At 37.3% G+C, this 12,378-nt stretch overlaps 1 protein-coding gene across 1 annotated transcript in view; it reads right to left on the bottom strand.

Moving 5' to 3' along the window:
* CUNH12orf42 (chromosome unknown C12orf42 homolog) overlaps positions 1 to 12,378 on the bottom strand; it is a 159,230-nt gene that overhangs the window by 59,664 nt on the left and 87,188 nt on the right. The window contains 1 exon segment of the mRNA XM_064379912.1: positions 4,501 to 4,597. Coding sequence (XP_064235982.1) covers positions 4,501 to 4,597 — 97 coding nt within the window.

Here is a 12,378-nt window from a genome sequence, read left to right as displayed (position 1 = left end):
CAGTGTAAAAAGGCTGTGAATACCCAAAATCAGAATGCCTCTCCTTCTACAGGGGATCACAGTTCCACATCAACAAGGGAATAAGGCCAGATGGAGAACAAATACATTCCATTAACAGAATTAGGCTTCAGAAGGTGGATAATAAGAAACTTCTGTGAGTTAAAAGAACATGTTCTAGCCCAATGTAAAGAAACTAAGAACCTTGAAAAAAGGTTTGACGAAATCCTAATGAGAATAGACAATTTAGAGAGGAATGTAAGTGAATTAATGGAACTGAAGAACACAATATGAGAACTCTGCGAAGTATGCACAGGTTTTAACAGTCAAATTGATCAAGCAGAAGAAAGGATATCAGAGGTTGAAGACCAACTTAATGAAATGAAACAAGAAGACAAGATTAGAGAAGAAAGAGTAAAAAGGAATGAGCAAAGTCTCCAAGAAATATGGGACTATGTGAAAAGACCTAATTTACGTTTGATAGGTGTACCTGAATGTCATGAAGAGAATGAATCCAAGCTGGAAAATATTCTTCAGGATATTATTCAGGAAAACTTTCCTAACATCATAAGGCAGGACAATACTCAACTCCAGGTAATACAGAGAACACCACAAAGATATTCCTCAAGTAAAGCAACCCCAGGACACATAATCATTAGATTCACTAGGGTTGAAATAAAGGAGAAAATTCTAAGGGCAGCTAGAGAGAAAGGTCAGGTCACCCATAAAGGGAAGCCTATCAGACTCACAGCAGATCTCTCAGCAGAAACCCTACAAACTAGAAGAGAGTGGGGGTCAATATTCGATATCCTCAAAGAAAAGAATTTTCAACCCAGAATCTCATATCCAGCCAAGCTAAGCTTCATAAGTGAAGGAAAAATAAATTTTTTCATGAACAAGCAAGAACTCAGAGATTTCATCACCACCAGGCCTGCTTTACAAGACCTTCTGAAAGAAGCACTACACACAGAAAGGAACAACCAGTATCAGTCATTCTAAAAACTTACCAAAAGGTAAAGAGTATCTCCATAATGAAGAATCTATATCAACTAATGGGCAAAATAGCCAGCTAGCATTAAATGACAATATTAAATTCAAAAATATCAATATTAATTCTAAATTTAAATGGATTAAATGCCCCAATCAAAGACACAGACAGGCAAATTGAATAAAAAGTCAAAACCCATCGGTACGCTGTATCCAGATCTATCTCATAAGCAAGGACACACAAAGACTCAAAGGGATGGAGGAAGATTCACCAATCAAATGGAGAGAAAAAAACAAAACAAAACAGGAGTTGTAACTTTCGTCTCTGACAAAATAGACTTTAATAGTAACAAAGACTAAAAGAAACAAAGAACCAAAAGAGAGCCCGCATAGCCAAGTCAATTCTAAGCAAAAAGAACAAAGTGGGAGGCATCACACTACCGGACATCAAACTCTACTACAAGGCTACAGTAATCAAAACAGCATGGTACTGGTACCAAAACAGAAATATAGACCAATAGAACAGAACAGAGGCGTCGGAGGCAACACAACATATCTACAATCATCCGATCTTTGACAAACCTGATAAAAACAAGCAATGGGGAAAGGATTCCCTGTTCAATAAGTGGCGTTGGGAAAACTGGCTAGCCATATGCAGAAAGCAGAAACTGGACCCCTTCCTGACATCTTACACTAAAATTAACTCCAGATGGATTAAAGACTTAAACATAAGACCTAACACCATAAAAACCCTAGAAGAAAACCTAGGCAAAACCATTCAGGACATAGGCATAGGCAAGGACTTCATGACCAAAACACCAAAAGCATTGGCAACAAAAGCCAAAATAGACAAATGGGACCTAATCAAACTCCACAGCTTCTGCACAGCGAAAGAAACAGTCAATAGAGTGAATCGGCAACCAACAGAATGGGAAAAAATTTTTGCAGCCTACCCATCTGACAAAGGGCTGATATCTAGAATTTACAATGAACTAAAACAGATTTACAAGAAAAAAACAAACAAGCCCATTCAAAAATGGGCAAAGGATATGAACAGATACTTTACAAAAGAAGACATACATGAGGCCAACAAGCATATGAAAAAATGCTCATCATCACTGGTCATTAGAGAAATGCAAATCAAAACTACATTGAGATACCATCTCACACCAGTTAGAATGGCAATCATTAAAAAATCTGGAGACAACAGATGCTGGAGAGGATGTGGAGAAATAGGAACAGTTTTACACTGTTGGTGGGAGTGTAAATTAGTTCAACCATTGTGGAAGACAGTGTGGCGATTCCTCAAGGACCTAGAAATAGAAATTCCATTTGAGCCAGCAATCCCATTACTGGGTATATATCCAAAGGATTATAAATCATTCTACTATAAGGACACATGCACACGAATGTTCATTGCAACACAGTTTACAATAGCAAAGACCTGGAACCAACCCAAATGCCCATCGATGATAGACTGGACAGGAAAAATGTGGCACATATACACCATGGAATATTATGCAGCCATCAAAAACGATGAGTTCGCACCCTTTGTAGGGACATGGATGAACCTGGAAACCATCATTCTCAGCAAACTGACACAAGAACACAAAATCAAACATTGCATGTTCTCACTCATAGACGGGTGTTGAACAATGGGAACACATGGACACAGGGAGGGGAGCACTATACACTGGGGTCTGTTGCGGGGGAGTGCGGGGGGACAGCGGGGGGTGGGGAGTAGGGGAGAGATAGCATGGGGAGAAATGCCACATATAGGTGAAGGGAAGGAAGGCAGCAAATCACACTGCCACGTATGCACCTATGCAACAATCTTGCATGTTTTTCACATGTACCCCAAAACCTAAAATGCAATTAAAAAAAAAAAAGAAACAAAGAAGGACATTACATAATGGTAAAAGGATCAATGCAACAACGGGAGTCAATGATCATAAATATATAGGCACCCTATATAGTAGCACTCAGCTATATAAGACAAGTTCTTAATGACTTATAAAGAGACTTGGACTCCTGCACAATAATAGCGGGAGACTTTGACACCACATTGTTAATATTCGACAGATCAACGAGATAGAAAATTAACAGGGACATCTATGATTTGAACTCAGACCTGGAACAAGTAAACTCGGTGAATATTTATAGAATTCTCCACCCCAGGTCCACAGAACATACATTTTTCTCAGTATCACATTACACCTATTTTGAAAGTGACCACATAATTGGAAGTAAATCACTCTTCAGCATTTGCATAGCATTTCACAGACTTAAATGAAATATTGGTTGGCTGTTTCTTTGTTATTTTTTTCCCTTATTCCTTCCTGTCTCCATTGTTAAGCACAATTATCGGCATAAAAGAAGTTTTTAATACCTATTTTTAGATTGCATTCCAGCCTGGGCAATAGAGCAAGACTCCTGTTCTCTCTCCCCCTTTTTCTTTCTCTTTCATTAAAAAAAAAAAAAAAGACTTTGAAACCATTATAAAAATCAACAAAACCTTTCAATGGCCCTGATATGAATACATATGCAATGAATTTCATTAATGTATAAATATAAGTGAATGAATAAATACATTCTAAAATAATGCATTGTTCAAATAAAAATGTAGCAGTTACCTCCTTTATCAGTTGTCCTAAAAACTTCATTTTCTCTTAGGTAATAAATTGAACAGGTACATTTAAATGTATCCTTTCAGGTCAGCAAAATGGTCCTAAAAATGGAGTTTATGGACAGTCCCAAGTCATCAAAAATCATCTATGGTGCCAGTGTTATGGAGACTATAACTAATATAATTATATATCATTTTGGCTTGATACAAAATGATGTCCTTTTGTTTGCCCTATATCAGTTTATTTAGGGAAATCATCCTTCTCCTCTCTTTATTTGCCTCTCTCTCTCTCTCTCACTCACACAGACACACACGCACACAATTTACACACATATTTTGTGTAATTTAAGTGCAGCTATCAATCAAGTGGCCCACCTCCCCTGCCTCAGAAGTAGCGAAAGTTAACTGGTGTATTCCATTCTCCCAGCTACCTAGATTCCAAGGGTGAACAAAAGACCTAAGTTTGGCTAATCAGAGCCATTGGATAAGCAGTGGAGACTGTTATAGATGAATAAAGCAAGGGGGGTTCTGTACTTTTGAAATTACAAACTCTAAAAATCAGATATGCCTATAGCTGCCAGGGCATGTTATTGCTATCCTTTCTGAAAATAAACCCAACTTAGTGAAGACAACCAGGAAATTAATAAAATGAAATAAATCATGATATTATTGGTGAACACTGGATCCAGCCATACCCGAAGCCAGTTCACCCTTGGATTAGTTAACTTCATAAGCCAATGAATTCCCTCTTTTGTTGCCATTTTGAAACATAGCACAAGCGTTTTTCAATAAAATCTTTATGATTATTACCTGTACATGTTCCAGAGTTTCTCTGGAAGCTATGGTCTTTCTTGGGATTATGTCTTAATTTATCAGGAGAATTTAGAAACTGTAGACTACGAAATTTAAGAGATTCAGAGAAATTCTTCATGTGATTAATGAATCTGGAGCAGGGCACTGCAGTTCTTTCATAACAAAGGATGTGTTGTAAGATAGAGGAGGAAAATACACAAAATAAAATTAGGTCAATGGCTCCAAAATAATTCATGCCACGTAATACTCTTACTTCCCTAAAGTGAGTGATATTTTAAAAATATTTTTGCTTCTTTATTCTTTAAATGAAACTATCCTGAAAATGATCACAGTTGACTCTAGTTCCTTTACACGCACATTCCTGTTGTGTATTCATTAAAGAGGCTAATTAACTTACTTTTTTGTTCACTGAAAAAAATCTTATTCAGTTACACTATATGCTAGATATTATTCTAGACACTGGGGATACAAGAGTGAAGTCTCTGCCCTCATGAAATTGACATATTAGCGAGGGGTGACAAAAAATAAACAAATACATCTATAATAGATTGGATGGTGATTTTTCTATTGCTGAGATGAAAAACATGATGAAATTAAAGGGAATGGAAAAATGTTTAGGGAAGTGCAATGATTTATATAAAAAAATAAGAGATACCTTCTCAGACAGGGTGACATGAAAACAAGGATTCACAGGCAGAGATGGAGTAGCCATGTGAGGTTTTAGATTAGAATCATTCCAAGCACTGGGAAGAGCCAGTGTACACGTCAGAGAGTGGAGATGCAGGGGATAGGGAAGGGGGTCAGAAGGTGGAAAAGAGGAGGTTCTTAAATCAAGCTTTGTCACCTTGAAATAACAAAAACAGAAAATAAAGAGGAGGAAGAGCTACAAAGATATTGGATAAATAATATGAAATAAGGTCATAAATAAGGATTCGATTTGATTCAAATTAAAAACTACTCATTCTAAAACCTAAAGCTATAAAAACCCTGGAAGATAACCTAGGCAATACCATTCTGGACATAGGACTTGGCAAAGATTTCATGAGAACGACACCAAAAGCAATTGCAACAAAAACAAAAATTGACAAATGGGATCTAATTAAACTAAAGAGCCTGCACAGTAAAAGAAACTACCAACAAAGTAAACAGACAACATACAGAATAGGAGAAAATATTTGCAAACTATGCTTCCTACAAAGGTGTAAGATCCAGAATCTATAAGAAACTGAAACAAATTTAAAAGCAAAAAACAAACAACTCCATTAAAAGATGGGCAAAGGCCCCAAGCAGAAACTTTTCAAAATGAGACATACCTGTGACCAATAAGCACATGAAAAAATGCTCAGCATCACTAATCATTAGAGAAATGAAAATCAAAACCACAATGAAATACTATCTTATACCAGTTAGAATGGTCATTACTAAAAAGTTAAATAATAACAGATGCAAGACTGCAGAGAAAAGGGAACACTTACAGACTGCTGGTAGGAGTGTAAATTAGTTAGCCATTGTGGAAAGCAGTATGGTGACTTCTCAAAGAACTTAAAACAGAATTATCATTTGATCCAGCAATCACATTATTGGATATATATACACAAAAGAATATAAATCATTCTAACATATAGACACAAGCAAGTGTATCTTCATTGCAGCACTACTCACAATAGCAAAGACATGGAATCAATCCAAATGGCTATCAGTGTTGGACTGGATAAAAAAAATGTGATACATATACACTATGGAATACTATGCAGCCATAAAAAAGAATGTTACCATGTCCTTTGCAGCAATATGGATGAAGCTGCAGGCCATTATCTTAAGCAAATGAACACAGGAACAGACACCCAAATACCACATCCTTACTTGTAAGTGGAAGCTAAACCACAAAAAACATGATACTAGAAAGGGAACAAGAGGCACTAGGGCCTATTTGAGGGTGGAATGGGGGAAGAGGGAAATAATCAGAAAAAAAATATGCTATGAGGTACTACACTTATTATCTGCTGAGGAAGTTATCTGTACACCAACCCCTGTGGTACACGGTTCACATATATAATAAACCAGCACATGTACTCCTGAACTAAAATAAAAGTTAAAAACTAATAATATAAATAAAAACCACTCAGTAAATGTGTAATCAGAACCAACTTTTCGTGAGTGTTGATGTGTAATTTTTGTTGTTTGGATATAATTAGATATTATCAATTTAGATTTATATAGATTTGGATATTAATGTATGGCTAGCACTGTTTAGATATTATGAATATTATGTGTTCAGGATAGCATTAACTTACTAAGTCTGTACAAGATCAAATCATGCCTGCATGAGCAATAGTATCTTATCAAAAGGGTAGGGTTTTCATCTTGTCACTTCACATGGCCTCTCACTCACCCAACTCTACCCATCCCCTTAGGAAAATGTTTGTGACTCAAGCCAGAAACTATAAGCTAAGTGGGAGGGTCCTAGGAGGGCACTGGAGTAGGAACTCTCTCTCTTTTCCATGACTATGGACCAAGGAGGCAGAGATGGAAGCTTAAGAAGATACACACCCCTTAAATGGCAGGAAGCAGCTGGGACTTGAGAGACCCAGTCCAGTTATACTAGTTATGGAGCATGGGAGATTAACTAAGGAAGAGTCAGAAACCCACACTTCATAAGACTTTTTGCTGCTAGCATTTTCTTTCTTTATATTTGTTTGATATTTAGTAAAGTCTTTTTTAAAAATCATCACAGATGAGCTAAAATTAAGTGACAAGTAGAGAATTTCTACCACTTTAAAGGGAGAGGAGAACCACAGGAACAGCAGCGATACCAAGAGGGACCTTGAAAGAAAGTAAAATGAGAGAAAAACTATTTTCCTGACTTGGTTAGAACCACTGTCCATCTAGACAGTATCTGCGCATGGACAATCTTGGCGGGGATAATTCAGAGCAGGGGCTGTAGAATCATGAAGGCCCACATCCAAGTCTCATCTCCACACCCGGCTCTTTATACAAGCTGGGACAACTTACCTTCGCTATTCCTGTTTCTACCTTTGCAAAATGGGGCTAATGCTATCCTGCAACCACCCCCATTTTATGGATGAAAAACTAAGTACTTATCAAAGCTATAGAAGTAGTAAGTATTAAAAGCCAGTCTCAAATCCACTCTTTCCTACTCCAAAGCCCATGTTTTTAACCCCATTCCACAGTGCTTCCTCATTTTAGAGTCAGCACAGCCAGCAATATAAGTGTCCAAACCAGAACCTAGAAGATCATCCAGGCCTCCTCTTCCTCCCTTATCCCTCAAATCTATGCACAGCCACTTCCTGTCAACCTCACTCTCTCAATGTTCCCCGGTCCCATTCCCTCCTCTGCAATCCTCTGCCATCTATTAATATCTTCAACCACATCCCTGCTTGCAGTTCACCTCCATGGAATTCTCTTTCTCACATTATCTTTCTAAAACCCAAGTCTAAATATGGCACTGGCCTACTTAATAGTGTTCATTGATTTCTCACCATTTAAATAGTGGTTCTCAAACTATACCATGCATAAAAATCACCTGGTAATCATGCTAAAATGCAAATTTTGATTCACATATGTCTAAAGGGATAAGCCCAGGGATGTGCATTTTTAGCAGTTATCCTGGGTGACTGATACAAGTGATCAATTTCTTGTTTCTCCAAGTGTGGCTCAGGACCCAGCATCACCAGCCTAACCTGGGAGCTTGTTAGATATGAAGATTCTCTGGCGTCACCCTAAAACCTACTGAATCAGGATCTGAATTTTAACAAATCCCCAGCCCATCACACTCTGACTTAAAGAATCAAACACAAAATCCTTTCTATGGTATAGGAGGCTGGTCATGACCCATGATCTATTTATCTCTTGCCCCTAACCCCATGTAACAGGACTGCCTTCTCTGTGATCCAAGTATGACAAAGTAGGAAAACTGAGGCACCAAAAAGCTAAGGCAGTGAGCCTCATCTTCTTCATCTTGGTCAGCCCACTGCCTACCACAGTCCCTATTACATGAGTCATGCTGCTTCATTGATATATGTTGAATTTAACTGAATGGAATTAATCTATGTTTTAAAACAAACTTTGAAATGCAGTATCATATTCAAATTGCCTTTCATCAGGGTATGATTTACTGAAATGAAAAAGAATGAATGGAGACAAAGACGGCCCATATCATGGGCCAGATGCATCTTACTCCTTAAAACACCTTACATTTCTTCGTTGGGCAGGGGAGATGGGTACTGATTCCTCTCTGTGAAGACCCTGTGACTTTTAGTTGATTCACTGCCTGAAATTAAACCCATGCTCTATATATTAAAGCACAACCCCCACCCTTTTTTTTTAAGATGAGCAAACTTTCACCACAAAGATACAAGAACAGTAAATATTGATCTTCTTGATGGATGGCGCACCTCACGCCACAGGCCACTCAAGCATCTGCTCATTACCACCAGCCCTCCCCTTTGTTGGGAAATAATGCCAAGTGGCCTCATGTGCTATTGGCTGCAGATTGCAAATATTTAAAAGAAATAAATTTCTCTGAATGAAAAGCACCTTTCTTTGTTATCTAACCCCTTCTCCTCCCAAGTCATGTTGATTTTGGGGCTGTGCACACTCCCAGCACCTGTACTTTTCAATTGTTTGCCTGCCAAGAACACTGTGGTTTTCTTGCTTAGTTTTAGGAGCCATTCTAAGTACAGTAGCCAATGAAGGCATATTTTCTTTCTCTCTTGGCAATATGTAATGGAAGCATCAACTTCAGGACACCTAACAGCATCTGTAATTAGAGGACAGGGAAAGAAACTGGAGTTTCTCCATCTCAGTATTTGTCTCATGTTATCATGAAAAACATACCACCACTGCACGCCAAACCAAAAGTATAGGTTTCTTCAACAGCCTTATTATTTGGCAGAAAGTTTTCTAAATTGGTTTTGGTGAAATCCAGAATCATTCTTTAATGGAAAAGTAAGATCTGGACAATAAGATAAAAATGGGATTTCAGCAAATGGAAAATCAATTCGTGATTGAGAATAGTCACTAGATATACAAATCCAAGTGTCTAAATATACAAATGTTGAATCAAACTATTATTTCTTCTACATGAAGCATTATCTATTTGATGTAGTATCATCATGCCCTGTGTGTTTTTAATCATGGTTCTTAATCTCTTGCCACTGAGACATATGCAATGTAGCGTTACGATGAAATAACCTACTGCCAAGTGTTGTGATCTGATCAATGCAGATGGTAAACTGGGTCTGGAGACAAATGATCTGTGTGTAACCCTTTAACCACTCTGTTACACTAAGCTGAATTCTAATTCAAAGGGAATGCTGCAACCTCTATTACCCCCACCACTTTTGTCACTTTTCATTTCCCTACATACTTTTATTCTACTTTCATGAACAAGTATTTGGGGATTTACTCTTCCCCAGTTCTTGATCCATAGAGTTTGGAAAAAATAAATGCCCAGATTTAAGCACATCACATTCTATTGGCTGCATGGATTGGAATTCAGAACCAGGAAGGCATAATGGGACTTTGTTGAGATTTCCAGGTTTAAGGTTTGATTGTGAGAGATGGCAGAGTCTGTGGCTGCTGCAGCTATTTCACCAGCATGAGGCAAGCGTCTCTTGGCTTTGAATTACTTTTCTGGTAAGCCAGTTTGAGCTGGTAAGCTATACCTTCTTGCCTGTTCTGCTTGGTGTCAAGATACCTGAATTTGTGAGATGAGGGTTCAAAATGCAGCCTGTATTTATGGAAATTTATTCCACTCTAGATCAGGGGTATCCAATGTTGGGCTACACATAAAATACACCAACATACACGATAGCCGATGAGCTAAAAAAAAAAAAAAAATCTTCTAATGTTTTAAGAAAGTTTACGAATTTGTGTTGTGCCACATTCAAGGCTGTCCTGGGCTGCATGTGGCCCACGCTGTTTCCTGGGCTATGTATAGCTTGCTCTTGGTTGCTCTTGTTCAACCCAGAGCAAGCAGGTTGGACAAGCTTGCCCTAGATAAAACTGGCCAGTTCTGATAAGGACAATGCTCACTTTGTCTTAGTTGGCATCAATCTCCAAACAAACAGTGAAGCCAAAAAATTCTAGGTAATTTACGTATTCCAAAAATGAAAGAGATGATATTTGCTACAACTTACAACCCTTACAACTAAAATGAAGTATTTTATTGTTGCCAATGTAATTAATAAGCTGAAGTAACTCTCCATTTGCACTGGATTAACAAGACCTCCATGGAATTGCTTTAAATTACATATAAATCATAAAGCCACTTTCCGTTTCTTGTAAGACTTGAAAATTACAGGAAATGTCAGAAGAAACATAAAAATGACATTTTATAAATTTAAATTTAAATTCAGAGTTACACAAAACTGATTTAAATGAAAAGCTAAATCTTTTTAGAAAAAGTGTTCTGTAAGACTCATCAGTTCTAGATGTAGTAAAATTTACATTTCAGAATAATTTATCAGAAATGTATACCAATGTTGTTGGAGTCTATTAAATACTCAACAGTTTTAGGGACAGTTGTATCAGTAGAAAGATTCTTCTCAAATTAATAATTATCAAAAATTATTTGCAATCTTAAAGATGAAATTTCTAAAAGTATAACTTATATTGACCTAGTGAAGGAATGTGCAGAAAGCAATCCCCCAAAAATGGCTTATGATCAATTAAGATATCATATAGCAATGTATTATTATTTATTGCATCATGTACAATTATAACACCAAAATATTAATTTTTCAGGTTGTAGGTTCAGATTGTCATTCATGTATTGCTATTACCCCTAGTACCTTTTATAATAACATAGTTATAAAGGAAAAAGGTTTATATTTTAGTATTACTAACTGCCCTTTCTCCTGCTTTCATTTTATACTGAGCTCCACAAATTATGTAGATGCCCTAACTGTATCTATATAATTTTTCAGGCTAAGCCTTACATTCTCATAGTCAAATGGACAGGGTCAAAGGCTGTCAGCCAGGTGAATAAATTCTGTATTTGTCACTCATGACATTTGGAGGTAGCCCTTCTCTTGTCCTGCAAGATCACTTCCTACCAAAGTTTAAAATATGAGACCAAAACTTTGCCGCTTTGAAAGTAAATAGTATCTACCATCTACTGAGTGTCTTCAATTGGCCATATATTGCCTCGAGTTAGACAGAAGATTGTTTGCATAAGTGCACATACATTTTTGAAAATTTCCCTGTCTTACATGCACATGTTTATTGCAGCACTATTTACAAGAGCAAAGACTTGGAATCAACCCAAATGCCCATCAGTGATAGACCAGATAAAGAAAATGTGGCACATCTACACCATGGAATAATATGCAGCCATAAAAAATGTCCTTTGCAGGGACATGGATGAAGCTAGAGCCATCATTCTCAGCAAACTAACATAGGAACGGAAAATCAAACACCGCATATTCTCACTCATAAGTGGGAGTTGAACAATGAGAACACATGGACAGAGGGAGGGGAACATCACACACCAGGGCCTGTCGGGGAGTAGGGAGCAAGGGGAGGGAGAGCATTAAGACAAATACCTAATGCATACGGGGCTTAAAACCTAGATGATGGGTTGATAGGTGCAGCAAACCACCATGACACATGTGTACCTATGTAACAAACCTGCACATTCTGCATATGTATCCCAGAACTTAAAGTAAAATAATAATTAAACAAAAGAAAATTTCCCTGTCTTTTAGCATCAAAAGCTGAGGAAGTCTGATACCATTATGTTGCTTTGTCTGTGATCTAACTGGGAGATATTTGTTTTATTTGTATTCTTTGTTCTTACATCTCTGAAAACTTTTATTATTTCTTTGTTGCTATCAAAATTATTTGAAAACAAAGTGTCTTAGTGTGGATTTTCTTTCATTATATTCGGCACTTGAGTAAGCGGCATCAATCTGGAAATTCCTGTCTTGCAA

This window comes from Aotus nancymaae, unplaced genomic scaffold, assembly GCF_030222135.1.
Source record: "Aotus nancymaae isolate 86718 unplaced genomic scaffold, 86718_ANA_hifiasm-v0.15.2.pri h1tg000021l, whole genome shotgun sequence".
Classification (NCBI taxonomy): domain Eukaryota; kingdom Metazoa; phylum Chordata; class Mammalia; order Primates; family Aotidae; genus Aotus; species Aotus nancymaae.
The sequence above is the reverse complement of the archived record's forward strand: the minus strand, read 5'-3'. Positions and strand labels throughout refer to the sequence as shown.